This window comes from Acinonyx jubatus, chromosome A3, assembly GCF_027475565.1.
Source record: "Acinonyx jubatus isolate Ajub_Pintada_27869175 chromosome A3, VMU_Ajub_asm_v1.0, whole genome shotgun sequence".
NCBI lineage: Eukaryota > Metazoa > Chordata > Mammalia > Carnivora > Felidae > Acinonyx > Acinonyx jubatus.
Window position 1 is genome coordinate 130401440 of NC_069388.1, and position 21956 is coordinate 130423395.

The 21956-nt window shown below is 58.1% G+C and overlaps 1 protein-coding gene across 2 annotated transcripts in view; it reads right to left on the minus strand.

Annotated features, from left to right (window-relative positions):
• Positions 1 to 1010: 1010 nt before the first annotated feature.
• HPCAL1 (hippocalcin like 1) overlaps positions 1011 to 21956 on the minus strand; it is a 104648-nt gene continuing 83702 nt past the window's right edge. For both annotated transcript variants that reach the window (XM_027077884.2, XM_053201252.1), the window contains exons 3-5: positions 7108 to 7503; positions 4588 to 4693; positions 1011 to 1912 (exon numbers count right to left, since the gene is read on the minus strand). In XM_027077884.2, the coding sequence (XP_026933685.1) occupies positions 1815 to 1912; positions 4588 to 4693; positions 7108 to 7485 (582 nt within the window). In that variant the 5' untranslated portion in view covers positions 7486 to 7503 and the 3' untranslated portion in view covers positions 1011 to 1814. The remainder of the gene's footprint in view (positions 1913 to 4587; positions 4694 to 7107; positions 7504 to 21956) is intronic.

Below are 21956 nucleotides of genomic sequence, written 5' to 3' on the forward strand. Positions count from 1 at the left end.
AAAAGATGACTAAAGCCAACAAAACAGCCCCGGTCCCCCACAGCCTGTGAGGCAGGCTCCGAGCTAATACCCCCTTCTCCATTTCGCCCCTTCCACAGGGGGAGACGCTGAGGCTCGGAGAGGCCCCGCAGCCCACGGGCAGGTGTGACGGACACTGTGGGTGCCCATCTTGGAAACAGAACTCCGGTCCTGTTCCTGAAGGACACGGTGGGCCCTCCTCTGAGAGCCAAGGGTGTATCCTGCCTGGCCGGTCATGGTCACTTCATGCCCCCTGCCAAGGCATGGACCTGGGTTTCAGCCAATGAGAGGTGAAGCTGGTGAGAAGGGGAGGGGTGGCGGGGAGGATTCTGGAAAGTTCTCCTCCCTCTCCAGGAAGAAGAGAAGACAGGCCTGCTTCTCTTCCTGCCTGTGGGATGCCGTGTGAGCCGTACCGTGGGGACCCCAAAGAGACAAGTGCGAGGACAAACACGAGTGTGAGACTGGGGGGTGGGGTGGTGGGGAAGGTGGAGGGAACGTGGGGGGCCCAGGGATGCTCTCTCTGGCTGCTGAAATTAGACACGCCTACGGCCTTTGGACTTCTCGACCTGTGAGTCGGGTGGAATCACCTTCGGCTCGGTTTTCTCCTGCTGGGGACCGCATGTGTCCCTCTGGTCATAGGCTGAGAAGGCAGGTCTCCCTCACGGCCGGTGCCGATGCCCCTGGTCCCCTCTGTGCCCTCGCCAGGACTGTGTTGATTAAACGGGGGTGGGAGACGCCAGGGCAGGGCGGGGAGGGGAAGGCGGTCAACCCCGCCGGGACCAGTCCTCTTGTATTTCCACGGATATTTCTTGGCATTGGGCAGATATTGAACAGGCTGCACAGGATTTACAGACACAGTGGCAGCTGCGGGGACACCAGCGGGGCCCAGTTTACCAACGGCAGCTGCACCCGCTGAATCTACCTGGAGCCGAGTGCGGAGCGCCGCGGGCAGCCAAGGGGGGCTCTCGGGGGCCAACAGACAACTCCAAGGATTCCGTTTATTTGATCATTTTAATACAGGAAATGCCAGACCAATCAACGGGAGGACAGCCCTTGCACAGACGCCTGTGTTCACTACGTGGACGGGAGGGTCTCCACAGCACGGGGCACGCATGCATTTCCTTTGACACGGGCGGATGGAGAGCGCATAAATACCACAAGATAACCAGGTTCGGGGCCGGGGGCGGGGGGGCGGGAGGGGAGATCACAGGCCACGAGGGAACCACGCTTCACAGGCAACGGAGGCATGAAATACGGGACCTACACGGGACATTGCACCTCACCATGGGCATAATTTATATATCAAAAGAAAGGAGGCCATAGTATGCGTACGTGCGAGCAGCTCTGATCGGAGGCCACGGACGAGCGAGGTGGAGCCATGCACGGGGGAGGGCTTGCCCGTCTCCTCTCCCTCCGTTCTTGTCCCCGGCTTTCCCATGGTCACCCGCGATCGCGAGATGGATGAGCCCGCCTTGTCTCCATCTTGGGAAGTCCCATCAGTGTCCTCAGCCGTGTGCCCTGGGCTCCCCGGGGCGGGGAGGCACCCCGGAATCGAGAACTATGAGCCCCGCGTGTAAACACCTGCCCGGGCGGCGCCCTGGGGGCCGGGCCGGGGCAGGAGGAGGCCGGGGGGAGGGGGGAGGCGCAGCCGCCAGGCCGGGCAGGTGCCGCGTGTCGCCCGGGGCCCCGGCCGGGAGAGCAGGAGTGGTGGAGGAGAGGCATCCACTTTTGCAAGCAAAGCTGAAACGGCGAGGCAGAGCCTGTGTTTCTCTGCAACCTTCCGGACGCCGGGTCCCTCAGAACTGACTGGCGCTGCTGGGGTCACACTGTAACAAGCGGACGATGGAGGGGTCGCTCTTGGCACCTTTAATGAACTCTTCCAGGGACAGTTTGCCTGTGGGACAGCAGAGAGGAGATACGGGGAGGGGGTGAGCCAGTGCCCGGTGCCCCTCGCGCTTCCAGAGGTCACGGAGACGGCTCCCGGGTCCGGGACGCCCCCTCTGGTCTAAGTCTCGCACCTTCTCGAAGCGGGGCCCAAGGGAGGCTCCGCTCCCTTCGCAGGCGCTCCTGGAAACTCCCGTTTTGCTGTCACCGCTCGCTGCCAAGCACGGGGCAGCTTAAGGGGCATATCCAGTAAGACGGGAGCTGTGGCTTGTGGGGCAATTTAAATCCTTCTAGCAGTCACCCCAGGCTTTACGTAAGCAAGCCGTGAGCTGTTCAGAAAGAACACGGTCTCCACCTCCCACCCATAAGTACTTCAGAGCCGAGGGGAGCACGGCTGGGTGGGTGGGTGGGTGGAGGGCAGCCGGGGGCCCCCGGGCACTGCCCGGCCTCCGCTTGGCTGGCAGACCGGGCTCTACTATCACCCTTTGGGGTGGGGGACTCGAGGAGACCCGCCTTGCCAAGCGTCCAGCCGGCCCTCCCCCACCCTCTGTCCCTCCCGCACCGCCGAACCTGCCACTGTTGGGACGAAGAGATAGGAACGTGGGTTTGACAACCTCAGTGAGTTCCGGAGAGACTGACCCACACGGTCACTGCCCCCCTCTCCCAGGACGCACATGGGCAAGGACGTCGGGGTGAAGCTGGCTGTGCTCTGCCGGCTGATGCTTGCGCAGTCTGCGGCTGTGAGGCCGTGATATGCACCCCGCAGGACAGCAGTAAAGGGAGTAAGGAGCTCGTGGCCCGTGCCATGCCACCACGGGCAGGGATCTCCAGCCCCGACCTGACCCAGAGGACACGCTCCGCGAGCGGCTTCCAGGAAGCCAAGTGAGGGGTCCGGAGGCGAGGATCCAGCCTCCCAGGCCGAGACCACCTGCCAGCCCCCTGCCGAGAGGAACACCCCCTCTTGTGGGTCCCCAGTAGGGGGCAGGCAGACAGGCCCCTTGGGGAGACTAACCAGCCTCTAGGCTCCAGGCTGGGCTGGGAAGCACCCCCTTCAGAGGAGGAGAAACCGTCCGGGACCCTCTGCTTACACGGAGGACGACTGTGTTTTCTTACTCTCCTGATGGCTGGTGGGGACTTTTACCGGCCACTCCCCCACCATCTGATGGCTCCGGGGTAGGGGTGGGGGTGGGGGGGCGGGGAAGCTTCTGAAAGCACAGCCCCTTCCTCCTGGCAGACAGCAGGGCGGGTGAGGGGCTGAGGGGAGCCCTCGGGCGCTCTGGGGGTTCCTGAGCATGATCTGCGTCTCTGGGTCTGTCTGGCAGTGGTCAGGGCGCTCCTGGCACGCGGCCAGTCTCAGTTCACACGTATGGCTGGGCGGGGGGTGTGGACAAGACAGGGTGGTGCTGGAGAAAACCCGTGGGCACCACTGACCCCCCGGGTGGCCGGAAAATAAGACAGAGTGCAGGGCCCCCCAGCTCAAGGGCTGGGCACCCCTGCTTTCGCCCTGATCCCTCCAACACCCACTCTTCCTTCCCTCCCCAGGCCCCAGGGACAGACGGACAGGGGCTCACAGAGGTGCCCGGCCCCACGGTGCACGGACTCAGGTTCACCAACAAGCAGGGAAGGCGCACGGTGCGGGCCCAGCTGGGCCCGGAACGGGTGCGTGGGTCCCGGTAGGGGAGGGGGGCCCAAGGGCGACACTAAGAGCTTCCTGGGCATCGTCCCATTGAATCCTCACCACCGCCCGAGCCTGAATTTATCAACCCCATTTCCCAGAGGAGAAAACCAAGGCTCGGGCGAGCCCAAGACTCCGTGCAGGTCTGTGGGCATCTGGAGCCTGTGCCTTGCTACCCTGGAGGGTGAAAGACGGGTTTTAAGTGAGCACAAGGGCAATGCCAGACACAAGGCGGTCTTGTTTGACACGTGGACGCGTTTGGGAAACTTCCCTTGCTGTCCGATGTGTCCAGGGTGCTCTCTGCCGCCTGCGGTCACGCCGTAAACGTCATGCCTGGGCTGGCTCAGTCCTCTGACTCATGTGCCAAAAGCGCTTGAGAGTTTACCGGGCACTTCTTCACGCATTCACTGATTTTTAACCCCCAGGATGACAGGGCCGGCAAGAGGCACGGACCCGCCCTTGCAGGGCTACCTCCCCCTGCGTGGATCCTACCGAACCTCAATGCTGAGGCAGAGGACGACACATGGTGCATGGTGCATGTCCTCCCCGTACGGCCACCACCACTGCCCATCTGTCCCCACCAGTCCTGCTGCAGTATGGCCCCAGGGACCCTGCCACGGCTGTTGCAGGCCACGGGGCACCGGGGAGCCTGGAAGCCAGGATGACAACAAAGCAAAGGTTTCCCACCATCCGGGCCCCTTGATGCACCGGCCCCCCGGGTGCCTCCCCCTCCCTGGGACACGCCGACGGGGCTGACGGTCCCCCTCATTTTAGAAGTGAGGGCACTATGGCTCAGGGGCGGGGGACAGGACATGCCTTGAGGACAGAGCCAGGATGCAGGACCGGGTCTCTCTGACTCTGAATCCTGCCTTTTCCCTCAGTACAGCTGCACGAGGCCAGGGGTGGGCTGGGAGAGGCCCGGGAAGCCGCAGAAGGGGCCAACCACATCTTTGCCCTCAGCCGCCCTGCACAGACACACGCGCGCACACACACACGCACCCACTCCTTACCGTCATTGTTGGTGTCCATCTGCCGGAAGATCTTGTCCGTTCGTTTCTCCGGGGTGGACTCGTCCTCGGGCATTTTCATCACAGAGGACACCATCTTGTATATAGCCTACAAAGAGACACGCGGAAGATGTGCTCGGAGATTCTGGAATGTTTCCGGGCACATGGGGCCGGCGTGAGCTTCCACGCAGCTCACGGCAAGGCGCGAAGAGGTCGGGATGTAGCAACCTTCGGGACCCTTCCTCAGCTTTCCAGAGGAACGTTTCTAGAATGTTCCATGGTGACTATCGCAGACGGCATGCTGAGCAAAGGAAGCCAGACCCATTTGTGTGAAGTTCAAGGGCAGGCAAAACAACTCCATAGTGACAGGGGGCTGAGACTGGGGGGCTGTCTAGGGTGGGAGGTGGGGCAGTGCCCGGGGAGGCCCTTGAGGGAGCCTTCTGGGGGGCTGGGAATGTCCGTAACTCACCGAGGGTGGTGGGCACACAGACATATATGTACACGATCCACATGCCGCACAGAAAGCTGTGAGCATCTTAGTGTGTGTCATACATCAGTCTAGAACAGGAAAGATTTAGTCCCTGAAACCCATAGGGAGAAAACCAGCCCCAGAAAGGGGCAGCAGCGAGGTGGCACGGGTCTTTCCAGAAGGATAGAAGACCTTCTCTTTAGAGCACTGCCATCCACGGGCTCACCACCACCACGGGCCATCCCTGTGTGTCTCTGTCCCGGGGGCCCAGCCTGGACATGCGTCCCCGTGCCGTGGTGGGCACAGGCGTGCGTGTGGAGGGGCCACGAGGAGGCCAGCGACCATCAGAGTAACATGCAAGGAGGAAGGGGCTTCCGTGCAAGTGGCCTGACTGATACCCCCATTCCTGAAACAACAGACCAAGAACCAAAAGTCTGAGACTTATTATAACTTAAAAGCAGGGCATTAAAAACACAAAAACAAAACCCAAAAAAGAGTGGTCCTGAGTGAGTTTTCCCATATGTATTATGTTCCCCTGCTCCTTGCCCCCTCTCTGTTTTCAGGGCAGGGGCAGGCCTGGCCTGGTCCCGTCTCCCACCAGCCTCACGGCCCAGGTGAGCTGTGCCACGCGGGTGCGCATCTTCCTGAGACAGGACACCCTCCTGGGCCCGGGCCACCCCTCCTGCCCAAGTGCAGAGCCAAAGGCAGCACCAAGCCCCTCCAAGGACTTGGTAGGTAGGCTTCTGAAGGACTTAAAACAGCAGTACATTCTGGGGCGCCTGGGAGGCTCAGTCGGTTGAACTTCTGACTTCAGCTCAGGCCGTGATCTCACGGTCCATGGGTTCAAGCCCCACGTCAGGCTCTGTGCTGACAGCTCAGAGCCCGGAGCCTGCTTTGGATTCTGCGTCTCCCTCGCTCTCTGCCCCTCCCCTGCTCACACTCTGTCTCCCTCTTTCTCTCTCTCAAAAATAAATAAACATGAAAAAAAATTTTTTTTTCTTAAATTCAAAACACCCAGTCCGTTCTGCGAAAGGTGTAGGGATGTGTATCCCACCTGGCAAGCTGAGGAGCTATGCGAGGGGACAGGGGAAGGGCATGCCTGGTTGCCAAAGGGCTGACGGGTAGGGCGGGATGAAGACATTCCAGGGAGGCAGATTGCTTACTTCTCCCACCCCTTATAGCTACAGACCGGAAGCGACGAATGGACCACAGAGTTCCCCAAACCTGTGTCGATTTATTCTTTGTGAAGACCGCCTATTTGAGACATGGGTTGATCAGGCCACTCGTGGCCGGTTTGATGCTCTTTGCTCAAGACTTCGTTCCTGAGCCAAGAAGCTGCTTCCTTCCATGTAGAGAACGCCTCTTCTGAGGAATTCTAGAACCGGCTCCCCCAGGCTCCAGGAGAGGGGGCACAGGGGGGCACCAGGAAGGAGCAGCTCCGGGGTCCCTCTGGCGAAGTGAACAAAACTTGGTTTCTTTCTGGAAAACAGCCTCACCTGCCAGAGCTCCTGACAGGCGCGAAGGGGAGGCGAGAAGGTCTCACGAAGAGGTGTTCCTCCTGCATCTGACTTATTCCGGGGCCACTAACGCTTCCGTTCTGCTTTACAACTGCGCGTTCCCGGGGACATTACAAGCTGCTGGTTGCATTCTCGAATAGGGGGATTCGAAAAGGTCTCCTAGCAGGCGCCTTCCGCAAGTGTCAAGGGACCCCTCAATTGTTAATTTTCAGCTCTGTTCTTTCTTAGGGCATCACCTCTCCGAGGCTCAGATTTTGTGAAATGCAGAGAAGGGCGCTGGCGCACAGGGTCGTGAAGAAACAGATCAGAGAGCCCTTAGGCCCCGGGCCTGATGCATACAAGCAAGTGATCGAGAAACCCGGGCTCTTATCATTCCTATTGCAAGGCCCCGCCCGGTTAGGTGACAGCCGGGCACCTTCAAAAGCGCACGGTGCGGGGTGGGGGAGGGGGCGCCCCGGCAGAGAACGACCCAACGCCGCGGCGACGGCCACACGCGTCCGGGGAGGGGGGCGGGCCCGGCGTGGCGCGGAGCCGTACCTGCACGATCTCCAGCATCTCGCTGCGGCTGATGTAGCCGTTGCCGTCCAGGTCGTACATGCTGAAGGCCCACTTGAGCTTCTGCTCCAGCTTGCCCCGCGAGGTGACGCTCAGCGCGATGATGAACTCCCGGAAGTCGATGGTGCCGTCCCCGTTGGTGTCGAAGGTGCGGAAGACGTGCTCGGCGAACTTGGAGGCGTCGCCGTAGGGGAAGAAGTTGGCGTAGATCTTCTTGAACTCGTCCACGGTCAGGTGGCCGGTGGGGCAGTCCTTGAGGAAGCCCTTGTACCACTCCTGCAGCTCGTGGTCGGTGAACTCCGTGTTCTCACGCAGGTCCTGCAGCACCTCGGGCCGCAGCTTGCTGTTCTGCTTGCCCATGGTGGCCGGTGGCTACACCTGCAAGACAGGGCCATCAGCCGGGGGCACCCGGGGCCCGTTTCCCCGCCCCCCCCCCACCGCCTGCAGCCACCGTGGGGCGGCCGAGAAACTCCCCCTGCCTGTCGCGCACGGAGGGCTGGAGAGGCCACCGCCATGCGTGGGAGGTCTTGGCCGTCTAGGACACCCTGCAGGAAGGTGGACCATGAGTCCCGCACCCCTGGCAAAGCCGAGCTGCCCCATGCTTGCAGCGAAAGACACATTCTGACTTCCAGAATGTGGAAATGACTCTGTGTGTGTGGGGTGGGGGGGGGGGGGAATGCAACTTAAAATCAGCGGAATGAGGCGCCTATCAGGTGTCCACTGGGTCTGTACAAGAGTTGAGGATCGGTCCTCACCCTCCTGACGAAGGTCCTGCCACGTGGAGCGCACCCCCGGACCCTGGGGTCTGAATAGTTCTTTCTTTCCTCTCTCAGGCACCACCTTCCGGCTTTCCCCTCAGAACAGGTGTCCAGAAACTTTTCAGGAGTCCCCTCTCTGTTTTGCCTCTGAGAAACTCCCGGGGACAGGGGGCGGGGGGCGGGGTGGAACCAGAAGGGGCCCGGGACAGTCCTCGATTCTCAAATGTCACCCGTAAGCGACCAGGCACCCGTGGGAGCACAGAACCTGCTCCCCACAGCGGTTTCCCACCCAGCCTGCACACAAGACTGGTCCTGGGGTGGTGTCACTATTAGACACGGACACAGCTGTCACCTCACGGCCTCATTTTATTTGCTGCCTCTGGCAGTAACACATGAACATGGCTTCATCATTTTTCGAGCACATAGGAAAACACAGTGAGAGGAAGATGTCTCCTGCCCCAGTCCCAGAGGGGACCACTCTGAACGGCTTGTGTGTTTGTAAGCTCTGAACAGTATGCACCAAATCCCCATCAGGAAGGGTAACAGATGTGGTTCATCTCGTCTCCCCGGCATTTCCTCCTTTGTCCCCTCCTGGGCTTTATTGGTTTTATGACACATATCCCTGTTTTTACTTGTTATCTTTATAACTCTAAATTATACACTTCAAGTTCCCTTCCTAACTCCTATGGAGGGCGGTTTGGCAATGTGTTTCAAAATTGCAAACGCCCAGCGATCCCATTTTGAGGAACGTCGCTAAAGATACTTCGACCTGTGCAAACAGCCCGTGCACGCTGCTGCTTCCTGAGCCGCTGTCTGTAATACTAACCCAGGCCTCCATCATCACGTACTGAGAAGCAGCGATCAAGATGCGTTAAAAAAAATTTTTTTTAACGTTTATTTATTTTTGAAACAGAGAGAGACAGGGAGTGAGCGGGGCAAGGGGCAGAGAGAGAGGGAGACGCAGAATCCAAAGCAGGCTCCGAGCTGTCAGCACAGAGCCCGACGTGGGCTCCAATTCACAAACCATGAGATCGTGACCTGAGCCGAAGTTGGACGCTTAACTGACTGAGCCGCCCAGGCGCCCCTCAAGATGCATTTTTAAGTGAAAGGAGAAAGTTCAGAGCAGCTACGTAGTTTGCTACCATTTGTTAAAAAAAGAAAACACTATTTGTGAGCATGTTTCTGCATCTGGAAGGACCTATTTAGGACATAACACTGGCCAAAGAGAGACGGCTGACGGCCAAGAGTCAGACGGGGAGTTTTTACTGTAAATCCTTTTGCAGAAATTTTTAAATGCCAAACTCTGTGCATGCATGTGTTTTCTATCCGAAAGCTAAATATACAAAAATAAAAATAACCAAACCTCTATTTCTTGGTCAAGCACCTTGACTCTTGGTTCTCTCTCCGTAAGATCAGGCTATGAGTCCCGCTGCTCCTTCCTTCCTTATCAGCTTCTGTCGTGGGCACTGGTATTTTGACAGAGTCAGGGTTTACAGTCTCTTTCTGTTTCCTTACCTATAGGTTGGCCCTAAAAAGTGGACACCGGCAAGTGCCTGAGTAAGTTGGCTGTCAGCTTCCTGGTTAGGAGAGGCAATGTCAAGGGCAGGACCAATGCAGGGGGATCTGCTTCTGCCCCACCCGAGTCCACCATGAGGTCACCTCGCCAATTGCAGTGCGTTCTAGAACGAGGCCACAGGGTCCAGATGGGGGATCTCCCGTGCCTCCACTGGCCGGCTCTCTGACCCACCCCAGGGATTGGGGTGGCGTGGGCCTCCTAGCACGCTCTGGGAGGCCCCCCAAAAGTTCGGGTGCTAACATATAGCTGACTTCCGGTCCTTTTGGAAATTCAGATGCTTTCCACGACCATTGTGGTTTCTACGTTAAAAAAAAAAACAAAAAAGTGAAAATCGAAACATCAGACACCAAAATGTCTGACAGAAGAAGACAGACAGTCAAGACATCCGTTAACATCTCTGTCCTGTTGGAAAAAGCTCTAAGCCAGCTTTGGAGATGTGGGCTCCCTCTGGATTCTGCATTTTTTTTAAAATTTTTTTTTTTTAACATTTATTTATTTTTGAGACAGAGAGAGACAGAGCATGAACAGGGGAGGGGCAGAGAGAGAGGGAGACAAAGAATCGGAAGCAGGCTCCAGGCTCTGAGCCATCAGCTCAGAGCCCGACGCGGGGCTCGAACTCACGGACCGCGAGATCGTGACCTGAGCTGAAGTCGGACGCTTCACCGACTGAGCCACCCAGGCGCCCCTGGATTCTGCATTTTTTACGACCGCTCTTGGGGCCCCAGCCAGACGAGCTCCCGGGTCCTTCCAGGTGTCACCCTGGAGGGCCTGATGACGGCACACCAGAATGGCTCTGTGCCCAGAGAGCCCTGCCGGGCGGGCAGGGCCCCGTGCCCCAGAACTGTGAGCGCAGGATGCCCGGGACGGCTCAGCGTGGCAGGTCTGTCTCCTCAGGCGCCCTCACCTTATGGTTGACTCCCCCAACAAAACAAACAAACAAACCAAAAAAGATGTTGAGGTTTTAAGCCCTGTGAATATAACATTATTCGGAAACGGGGACGTAGGAAGTTAGGATGAGGTTATTGGGGTGTCCTTAGAAAAAGGTGACAGTTGGATACAGACAGTACAGAAGGAAGCCATGTGGAGAAGACAGAGCCATCCACAAGCCCAGGAACACCGGAGGTTTCCAGAAGCCAGAACAGATGCTTCCCTACAGCCTTCAGAGGCCCCTGCCCACACCTTGACTCCCAGCCTCCAGGGCTGTGAGGGAATACGTTCCTGCTGTTTAAGCTGCCTGGTCTCTGGGACCTTGTTAGGGCAGGCCGAGCTGACAGACACCGGGGGGGGGGGGGCGGGGGGGGCGCATGTGCATGGCTCTGCTGGGTCAGGTGCCCCTCAGCCCCACAGATGAAGCCCCTTGCCCACCAGACCCAAGGATGGGAGCTGAGGGCACAGGAGAAGCCGCCTGGGCCTCGGGCCAGGTGCCCATCCTTCTCTGCCCATCCATCTGTCCATCCACGGGCTCGCCTGGCACTCCACGGCGGGGCCCAGATCCAGGCAGCCCCGGGTGTGACCCCGACACCCGTCCCCTGAGGCTGGTCCCCTCACTGAGGCGCCTCTTGCCCACGCCGGCCTCCTGGGTGCCGTGTTCTCGCACACGCACGCGCACACACACGGGGGGAACTCGAGTCCGGGAGGCCCCTGGTGCCACGTGGGGGCCCCCGAGGGTGACTCTGATGAAGCTACACCAGCCACCGAGCGGGCAAACCGGGCAGCAGGCAGGGCCCTCGGAGCTCAGAGCCGTGGACGCCCTCTGTGCTGTCCCCAGCGAATTCTCCCTGCTCCCGTCAGGATCCCTTTAGTAGCCTGCTCACCGCATGCCTACCTCTGTCCGTTCTGTTTGTTTTTTTAATTAAAAAAAATTTTTTTAACGTTTATTTATTTTTGAGACAGAGAGAGACAGGGCATGAAGGGGGGAGGGTCAGAGAGAGAGAGGGAGACCCAGAATCCGAAGCAGGCTCCGGGCTCCGAGCTGTCAGCACAGAGCCCGACGCGGGGCTCGAACTCACAGACCGCGAGATCGTGACCTGAGCCGAAGTCAGACGCTTAACCGACTGAGCCGCCCAGGCGCCCCTGTCCATTCTGTTTAAACAGCCTCCCGGCCTCCTCCATATCCTGTCACTCAGGACTTCTGAACGGCAAACTCTGGACTGCAGAACTTTTAGGCCGGTGGCCTGGCAGGTCGCCTGCGACTCCCAGGGTGGGGTGACTCACTGGGTGGCTTCTCCAAGGCAGCCCCACCTCTCTGTGTCTGCAGAGCAAGGAGGTGGGTGATGGGCCTCGGAGCAGCACCCGACCCAGGGCTCCCAGCCATGACCTACCCCCCCCCCCCCCACCCCGGCCAGGACTTCACACACTTCCGGCCCGGTGTTACCTGTGCTTGAAAAAGGGCTCATCTTCCATTTCCCTCATCAGTTCAGCTGCTGTTAAACCTTCTTTTCCATGCTCCTCATGAACTGGGGAGGTCTCCCGGCCAGCGTCCGGAGGGTGGAGAACACGGGCCTCCCCTCCACGCGCACAGCGAGCGGCACCTCGGGTGGCTTCGTCTGCACCTGCTTCCCTCGCTTCCCCCGCCCCTGACGTCCTCACAGGGGACGGCGTAATGTGGTGTGTGGCCAGGGAGGACCAGCGCGAGCAGGACGGGACAGCCGCTGCTCTAGACCCGTGTGACCCGAATTCACCCGGGAATGTGACTGTATTCCGAGACCGGGCCTTTAAGAGATAATTAAGGTAAAATGAGGTCACTGGGGTGCGTCCTAATCCAATATGCCCGGTGTCCTTACAAGAGGGGCTTGGGACACAGACGGAGGGAAGGCCGCGTGAGGCCACAGCAAGACAGCCGTCTCCAAGCCAAGGAGAGGCCTCGGAAGGAACTGAACCTGCTGACACCTTGATCTCAGACTTCTGGCCTCTGGGGCCGTGAGAAAATCAATTCCTGCTCTTGAAGCTGCCCGGTCCTTGTTACTTTGTTACGAAAGCCCTGGGACACTAAGATAGCTGTCCCTGGGCACTGACCTGAGCAACAACAGTGGGGCAGAACCCCGTGCCGGGCACCGTGCGGTTTCCCCAACCTCACTCCTGAGCACCAGCAGCAGGGACAACCAGAAGGTCCATGGACTGTGGGACAATTGGCTTACTGTCAGACCCTTCGCGTAGATCAGTCCCACTTTACCAGCGGGGAACCAGCCCTAGAGGCCCGGGAGGCCAAGGCAGCACTCGGCTCAGGCCCCCCATCTTGCTGCGGACAGCCCAGGGGAGGCGGGTCCAGGGCAGGGCAACACGGTCACAAACAGCCACCTTGGGTCGTTAATGGCACTTCCTTTGCCCTGATTTGCAACCCTTCCCTTTTCGCCAGGGAAACAAGCGGGCTTCTGTGAAGTGCTAGGCTCTGAGGGCTCAGGATCGGTCCCTTTAGGACCCACCTACCTCCCGGAACACCAAATCGCCCCTCCGAACAATGCTATCAGTTTGCCTCAGAACGCGTGTGTGACGTATACACTCACAGACCCCACAGAAATGCCAAATTCCTCGCACCTCCTCTGCCCGAGGTAACAGGTGTTTATGGAAAGGAAGGTACCAGATCCGGGAGAGGGACGAGGCCGGTCAACCCAAAGCTAGAAGGTCACAGGCAGAGGGCACGGTGATGTGCCTGGGGAGCAACTTCGTGCTTGGCCAGACCCTTCCCCAGTGTGTCACCTTCGGGTGACGCACAAGACTGAGAATCCGGACTCCCAGCCCCTCCTTCTCCATGTGCTTCCTGAGTATCACGACAGTGTGGTGTGAGGGGGGCCTCCTTCCAGGACTAGGGCTCCTTCCCGCTCTGATAGTCTAAGACCCCTGGGTCTAGAGGTCCAGGCCGAAGATTCCTGTGCCTGGAGCTGAGGTAGGGAAGGCTCTCCTCCCAAGAGGTGACCCTCTCTGAAGAAAGGCATCGAGTCCGGGAAGGTGGTAGGTACGGGATTCCCTGGAGGAATCTGGAAACGTGTGGTCTACAGATCTGTGTGCCTCATCACACCCCACACCGTGTCCTGAGCCATTTAATTGTGGGGATGCTTGCCCACACGTGTCCACCAGCCGGTGCTCTGCTCCCCCAAATCCCAACCCCAGGAGTGCAGGCCGCCCCGGCTCTCAGCCTGTTCTCGGGGCCTGGTGCCAGGCTGGGTGCACGGGGTGGGGGGGGGGGGTGTGCGTGCGGTCTGTTCCAGCCCATCCGGCCCTCTGAATGTGCACCCTGGTTCTCAGCGCTCTGGGCTGCTTACGGCACAGGCACCTATGGATGGGGCACAAGATGTAACATGACGGGGCGGGGGGGATGCTCCAGGGAGGAATCACTCCTTTTCCATGGAGGGGACAAGACAGTTTGCCTAGGAAGACAGCATATGGAATCAAAACTGAGGCCACCTCGGGGCACCTGGGTGGCTCAGTCAGTTAAGCGGCCGACTCTTGATTTCGGCTCAGGTCATGACCTGACGGTTCATGAGTTCAAGCCCCGTATCGGGCTCTGCACTCACAGGGAGGAACCTGCTTTGGATCCTCTGTCTCCTTCTCTCTGCCCTTCCCCTGCTTGCATTCTCCTCTCTCTCTCAAAAATAAATAAATGTAAACAAACAAACTCAGGCCACCTCTAGGGAGCACACACCAGATACTAGGGCGCTGGGAAGGTGGGGGTCATGCTTGGCCAGGCCGGGAGAAGGCAACGTCATCTCCGTCTTAGAGACAAAGAAGTGAGGCTTCCAGGGGGCACGTGCTTGTCTGTGACCTTCCCCGGGCCCTTTCATTGCCCAGGTCCATGGGCGGTGACGGAGGCTGCCACGGTGCCCCCGGCTGGCATCCACTCCGCCATGAAGTAAGCCCATGAATACGAAATAAATCTCCCCGTGCACTGCTAGTCCCTCACTGGACCGGCTCACATGTGCTCACCAAAGACTCGGACGAAACGGTTAATACCAAGAGCCTCGTTTTAGCTCTCTCCTGGAGGCTCTCGGCCCAAAGCAACCGGCCTCGCAGGGACCAGGGACAGCGGAACCCTGCATGCACGGTGACCTCTCTCTTACTAATTAAGCCAAGGCACCAACCTTATTGACGACTGGCCGGCTGGAAAGACAGACGACAAAAAGCCAGCGTTTCTGCAAAGACAAAGCCACCACCCCCATTTCCCAGCAGCAACGTCCCCTCCCTCCCCTGGCCCCGGTGGCCAGGCAAACAAACACCCAACCCTCATCGGTAGACCAGAAAATCTCACTCTCCTCTCCACTGACGGATGGGGCGAAGAACGGACGTGCCAGGAAGGGTGATCAATTTGGGATCAGAGCCACCTCTCACTTGGCTTCAAAAGCCTCGTGGCCACGCAGGGCTTGGATCAGACAGGCAACGGCCTTTCGAGCATGTCAAAGACGACATTTTAATTCACAGTAATGAAGGAACGGGGAGGGGGTTAATGTAGCGCTTACGCCCATCTCTCTGGCTCTCGGTGACTCTGCTATTGGTTTTAATGTGCTAAATTAAAAAAAAAAAAAGCACGCATGTAGCTGGGGAACCCTAGGAAAATATTTAACCTGAAGTAGGTCCTGCCAGCAAATTAAAGCCTTTTTAATGGCAGAGTTCTACCAACCGCCTGGTGAGGCTCTTGGGAACCAAGGGCTCGAATGTGCCATTAATCACAGCTCCACGCTGGCTGGTGGCGTGGGTCACATTTCATCCATTGCTTTAAAATGCTTTCATCAAGTGAGATCTCCAGAGCTCACTGGGCCACGCAGATTTACAAACACTTGGAGAGAGACAGATGGGGAAAGGCTGGAGGAACCAAGTCCTTACAAAAGGCCAACGCTCCGGGTGAGGCTGGGAGGGCGTCTGCTGCGAATCTGAACTTCAAGGGACCAGAGGGCTTTTGGGGATGACTGTTTCCTCTGTCTGGGGTAGAGCAGGAAAGCAGGGGCTGGAGGGACAAGCAGAAAACAGGCGATTTGTGCTGTTTCCCATGCAGCATAAGACCTGGTTCTTTCTCCTGGTGACCCATTAACAAACGGACTAATGCCGACAATCCGTCCTTCTTGTCTCCAAGTAAGCGGGTCAGAGGCAAGCCGCATGCAGCCTTGGCTTCTAGCGCAGCTGCTCTGGGGAGGGGCCAGTCCTGTCCCAAGGGGTCTGTGACCGCTGTCAGAACCAAAGCAAGGGAGCGGCGCGCTTTGGGGCGGCCCAGGCTGCAACGCGGCTGGGCGGACGCTAGAGGGCGCAGGCAGGCAGGCAGGATCCTCGGACCGAAATGGAGACCCCGCCTTCCCGACCCCGCCCCCCACACCAAGCCACCTCCACGTCGCGGCGGGGGGCGGGGGGGGGTCTCAGGGTCTCAGTCTCTCTGTCTATAAGAGAGACACGTCCAACAAAGTAACCACCAGCCACATGTGCCTATTGAGCACGTAAGATGTGGCCCGTCTGAATTCGTATATGTGCCCTAAGAGTATCAAATACACACTGGGTTCTGACAACTTAGTACATAAAAAATAATGTAAAATATCTCAGAGTCATTTTTCTATCCCGATTACATGTGGAATGATAAACGAGACCGTCTGAGATATCGTGAGTTAAATGAATCATGTTGGTAACGTGAATCTCATCTGTTCCTTTTTACGTTTTTAACGTGGCCTACCAGGAACGTTAACATTACATATGAATGTGGCCGATTCTGTATTTCTAGTGGCTGCCATCACTGGGTAGCTCCTTGGGACAGTAGATCTGGGGCCACCAAACAAGAACCCTTGAAGCCCGTTAGCACCCTGTTTACAGGCCCATTGCAAACTGCCACCCAGCTGGGAGGGGTCTGTTTGTTTCACTCCTAGGTGCCCACAAAAGAAAGGGTGCCCACGGCATTCACATCTCACTCACAAGGACACAAGTGAGTCCCACAAGTTTCAAGACCTCTGCTAGAGGCCAGCTGCAATGACGGCCTACCTAGGTCCTTCAGGTGACGGAGCGGCAGAAAGGGGGTGGTCCTCCTCCACTTCTGGGAGAACAGAAGCCCCTGGGCCACATCTGGGGGAAGAGGCAGTCAGTGACAGGCACCCTTGGGAGCGGACAGTTAACAGGGTGTGCCCAGATCCAGATTGAGCTCACTGACTTCCAGGAGCTCATTTTCGGAGGACTTCCTGAAAACCTGCTGCATCCAGTTTTACCAGCTGGATGGGCTCCAGCCCCGTGACCTTGATTGAGAACTGAACTTGATTAAGAACCAAAAACCCTCCTGACTTCTGTACCCATCGCCAGCAGCTTAACTCCCCAGGACTTCCTAAAGCTTTAAAAAATAAAAGGAGGGAGGGAGGGAGCTGGCCAAGGCAGAGAACTCCCCTTCCGGTCCTGAACCTTCCTTTCCACTTAGTCGAGATTGGAATGCCCTAAATGAGGGCTGGGAGACGGGGCGGGGTGGGGGTGAGGGGAGAAATGGGGGAAAGGAGAGAAAAATCCCCAAGAGAATGTTCTGTCCCTCGAAGAAGCTGCTAATGCAACAGGAAGAGGAACTGTGTGTGTCCCTCCCTATATACCGTGTGCCTCCGAAAACACTGCTTCATGGCCTCGGCTGCCCAGCAAACTTCTACTCAACCAGCAAAGCCCAACTCAGACGCTCCTTATTCAGGGATGTATGTCCTGGGCCCCGAAAATTGCTCTTCCCTCTGCACCCCCTTCCCACTTTTTAACCTGTTTCTAATATGACCTCAGCTTATGCAACACCGTTTCCTTGTGTCCTTCCTTCATTAGATTGTGAGCTTATTGAGGAAAGAGAATACTTCGCTCATGCCAAACCATGTTCTGGCCCCAAGGCCTTTGCCTTTGCTGTTCCCTACACCTGGTCTCAAGGCGCACCCCCTCAACGTCCACGTCTTTGCATCTTCTTGGGGGTGCCTCCTCCAAGGAACCCATCTCAAATACATTGGCCCCCCCACCCCCTGTTCTGTTGCCCAGAACAGGGCCTGGCACACGATTGGTGCTCAATAAATAGATTTGAAATAATGGTTATGTGTCGTTCCAAGGTCCTGGCACGATGCCCGAGTGAATGAGCCGACGAGTGAGGGAATGGGTTTCTTCTAGGACCCTCTTGCTCTAATATTTTGTGACTTCGCCAGTATCCGGGATTCGGGAAGGAACGTATCATGGAACAGGATGGTAAAGTGCTCTCTTGCTTAGGCCTCAAGCTCCAAGAAGGGACATTCCATAATTCAGACTTGGTATCTCGGAAAGTTCCATTTACTGGCACAGGCACAGCCACAGCAGAGTAGAGGGCCCACCTTGGGTGTGTCAGGCCGGGGGCTCCCTTCACCAACCCGGTGCCCATCTCCTCCCTCCCCCGTGAACGTGCCCCCAGCTCGGTAGGTGGCCCAGGGGCCTTACTGCCGCCCTCCAGCGGGGGTCACCTGAGTGTGACCCAACATCACCGCCACTTGAGCCTCCCGGGGAGGAGCCCTTTGAACTGCTTGCCCAGCGGAGGAAGGTAGGTTAGTGGAACAGACAGAAATGAGCCTCTGGGGAAAGAAGGAAGAGGGGAGAGGAGGAGGAAATGCCCAAGAGAACAATCCTCCCCTTTGTAGAATCTGCTAACAACAGGAAAAGGACTCTAGGCAGGATCCACAACAAGACCGTGTGATTTTTCTGAAAGCCGAAACTGCCACGTATGACCATCCCTGTGTGAGTTTTGAGGCTTATGGGGACAGACCGCTCACCGCCGGGCTGGCGTGGGCGGTGAAATTTCTGGATTGGTTCCCTCACCCCGGCAAACGTTTCCGTTTCCCCTCTGTGCCAGGTGTCGGAACACCAGGGCGGACAACACCCCCCAGGAGGGAAACGGATCCTAGGGGGCAGTGTCCGCACACCCGGGTCAGCGGCGCAGCTCTTGGGAGGCAGAGGGCACCCTGGGCCAGGCCCAGTCTCCGCGCGCTCCTCTGGCCACGGGACCAGAATGCCCGGTGGGAGGTGGCCGTGCACAAAAGGGCCACACCGGGCAGCAGGTGCGCAGAAAATAGCCAGCCTGGGCTCCTGCCAGGCTCCCCTGCCTCCCTTACGGCCTCCGCTGTTCTCATAACTTCTCTGGGCCTCAGTTTCCTGAGGAACAGTCCGTACCCGCTGCTGTGATAGCCGTGAAGATAATGGGAAACTGAAGGGTGTAAAAGGACCGACAACTGGAAAGCATCCGACAAATACCGGGAGGTAATGTCACAGCTTGGAGGAGAAAAGAAACGGGTGACGGACGCACTTAATGAGCTTAATTGCAGTATCGAACAGAAGCGGGCTGGAGGCCGAGGCCGAGGCCAAGGCCGGCCGGGGCTCGTGGGCGGCCTGCACTTCTTACGGCCACTTCTCGCCCGCGGGCCCAGCACGGAGCATGAAAACCCGGGATCCCAGCGGCCCAGACACAACCGGTGCGGGTCCGGGTCAGTGAAATTCCAACTCCTGTTCTTCAGAGAAAATGAGAAGAAAAGGACAGGACTATGACGGCAGGGCAGAGCCCCAGTGGGGGCTGCTCGTTCCCTGCCGGCCGTGGGACACTGTGAGCCCCCCGGGGGGGAGGGGGAGCCCCTGAGGGAGAGGCTGGGCTCTTCTCTACGGGCCAGATGTCTCCCGGGGACTCAGTTGTGGCTTCTGCCTGGTTCGGGCCCGTGGTGCATGGAGGAGACGTTTTCTGCACAGGACGCACCCCTCAAGGACGGGGAAGCAGCAGGTGCGGAAGGAGAGTTCTGGAATTCGCCCAGAGCAAGCCCCAGTGTTCCGAGGAGGCTGGGCGGCTCAGATCTGCACAGGACAGGGTGTGCACTCCCAACACACCCCCACACCGCACCCCTCCACACCCCATGGCGCATACGTTATGTATATACCACGCCCCCCCCCCCCCCCGCCGTCCATACTGGTGTGCCCCCCCCCCACCCCCCACCCAACTGATGGTCCAAAGCCTCAGTCCGTTCGCCGGCTCCCAGTGGAGGAGAACACAGGCCTGGTTGGGCAGGGGTGGGGGGTGCTGGCAACGGCCTTTCCAGCACATCAGTGTTTGGGACCATGAGGGCTTCCCTCCTGGGCTCGTTCTTATCTTACAGAAAAGAGCATGGGCCGCGTTTACCATTCACTTACTCACTCCCTCCACCCCGTCTGGACCCTCACCCGGTTTACACTGCACACCGGGACCTCACTGCACACGGGAACCTGAGGACGTCAACAGGGAGCCACCGTGAGCCTCCCGGGAAGAACATGCTGGAGCCGCGCTCTGCCAGGGCAGGCTGGGGACAGGCCTCCAGAGCCGTGAGGCCCCTTCTTGAGCAGTGACATAATAACCATATAACATATGGCACCAATAACATCACAGTACTGAACAGTGCAGAACAATATGGACCCAGTGGATAGATTAACAAAGGTAGGGTGTGGGGAGGTGGGGCAGCTTGGGGGCAGAAGAAAAAAAATGCCATCAAATCCTAGGAATTCAGACTAATGACTCGAAGGGCAGTTCAAATTTGTCAAGTCCGGGTCAAAAAACGTCTGAAAAGGTGCTTCTGAATTCGTTTTCAGGAAAAGGGTAAGGCCCGACCCAGCGCTGTGAGGGAGGCAAGACGGCATGTGTATGAGCAGAGAAGTTAATTGTTATTAGCGCGGCGCTCACTCCCAGCCTCGGAGCGGAGTCAGAGGCCCGGAAGGTCATGTGTCTCACAGCCTTGCTTTCCTGTCTGGGAATCAGGACTTGGGGCTGTGTGGACCCCGAGGCACGTGTGAGCCCCAGTGGACGCGTCTGCAGCAGCTGGGAAGTCTGCTCGCTTCGCTGGGATGTAGGTCCCTCCCCACGGCAGAGCTCCTGGGGACACGGCTGCCACCAAATGCTGGTTTGATACTACTCGGGGCTCAGCTCACTACACCAAACATTTTTTTCTTTTTCTTTTTCTTTTTTTTGTTTTTAAACTTGGAAGGAATCTGCCAGTGAATCATCATCTCATATGCTATTTGATACGTGTTTAATGTCTTTGGGAAGAAATAAAAACAGTAAGTCATTCTCAACATCAAGGGCATCAGCCTGGCTCACACACGAGGCTCACAAATGGTGACGGGCCCGGCTGCCCCTCGGTGGCCACGGCGGCTGCAGCCTTCGGTTGTCATTGGAGAGTGTGTGTATAATCAGGAGTGCAGACAGCTCACAGAAGCTGCCCTTTGCCATTTTTACTCTTTAAAAGAAAAGGTTTTTTTTTTTAGATTTATTCACTTTTGAGAGAGAGAGAGAGAGACAGAGCATGAGCAGGGGAGGGGCGGAGAGAGAGAGGGAGACACAGAATCCGAAGCAGGCTCCAGGCTCCGCGCTGTCAGCACCGAGCCTGACGCGGGGCTTGAACTCACGGACCGTGAGATCACGACCTGAGCTGAAGTCGGACGCTCAACCGACCGAGCCACCCAGGCGCCCCTGCCGGTTTTACTCTTTAAATCACAGCACCAGAAGCCATAGATTGGGCAGGGAGAGTTGAGACCAAGGTACAAACTCACACACAGCCAGTGTCGATCAGCCTGCATTCACAGGGCACGCAGCAGGTGAAAAACACAGCGCTAAGTGCTGGAGATATGCAGAAGGAGAAGAGGCTTTCGTGTGCTTATTGTCCGGTTGGGAAGGCAAGGCACGAATGCCTTCCCTCTTTTCTAGGCCGAGTCAGCTCCTACGCTAGCCGGACACCGAGCTCCCGTGCCGGGCGGATAAGGGGGCGCAAAAGAAGGCAGCGTTCCGGGAGGAATCGACAGACTTGAGTGTTCGGGCTGCGGCCCACGTCCTTTCCTGCCCTCAACCCCCAGGGACACAGCGTTGAATTCCATTCACCCAGGGCACGGCTGGGAATAAGCCCACAACCGATTAGCACGGTGTGTAAAACACAGGAAGGACACGGTGCTTGGCACTTGGGGAGAAGAAGCAAGTCAGGGAGGGAGGTCAGAAGGTCCGGCTGAGACCGCGCCCCCCCGCCCCCAGGTCCTCCCCAGGTCCAGCCCTTCCACAGTGATCTGCGGCCCACGGAGTCCATCATCCTGGCATTCCAGGCCTCCAAATTTCCCGTCCGTGACTTTCCGACCCAGATAGTGTCTAACTTCAGAGAAAGAGCCAGTCTCCTGGACACGCTATGAGGCCCCAGGCACAGCCACCAGAGCAAACCTTTGTTAAGTATGTTCCCAGGGCGTCCTTCTCAGCTAGAAACCTGCATATACGGCCTGTCAGGTCCAGGAATGTCAAGGGGGCCACAGGACAGAACACGTGCAATCTGGGCTGATCCGGAAATCCGGGCCTTGGGAAGAGAGGATCGGTGCGGGCCGCCCTGAGGCGCCTGTGTCGCGGAGAAGGGAGGCCCTGTGTGGGCTCGGACCGGGCTCAGGGGGCCCCAGCCCAGGTGCCAGCAAGCAGCGAGATCGTGGGGACATGGCTCGATCACCCATCCATTCATTCACTGCGGAGGCTCCCTCTGTGTCCCGCCCTTTGGGCGCTGAGCACAGACTCACTGGCAGGG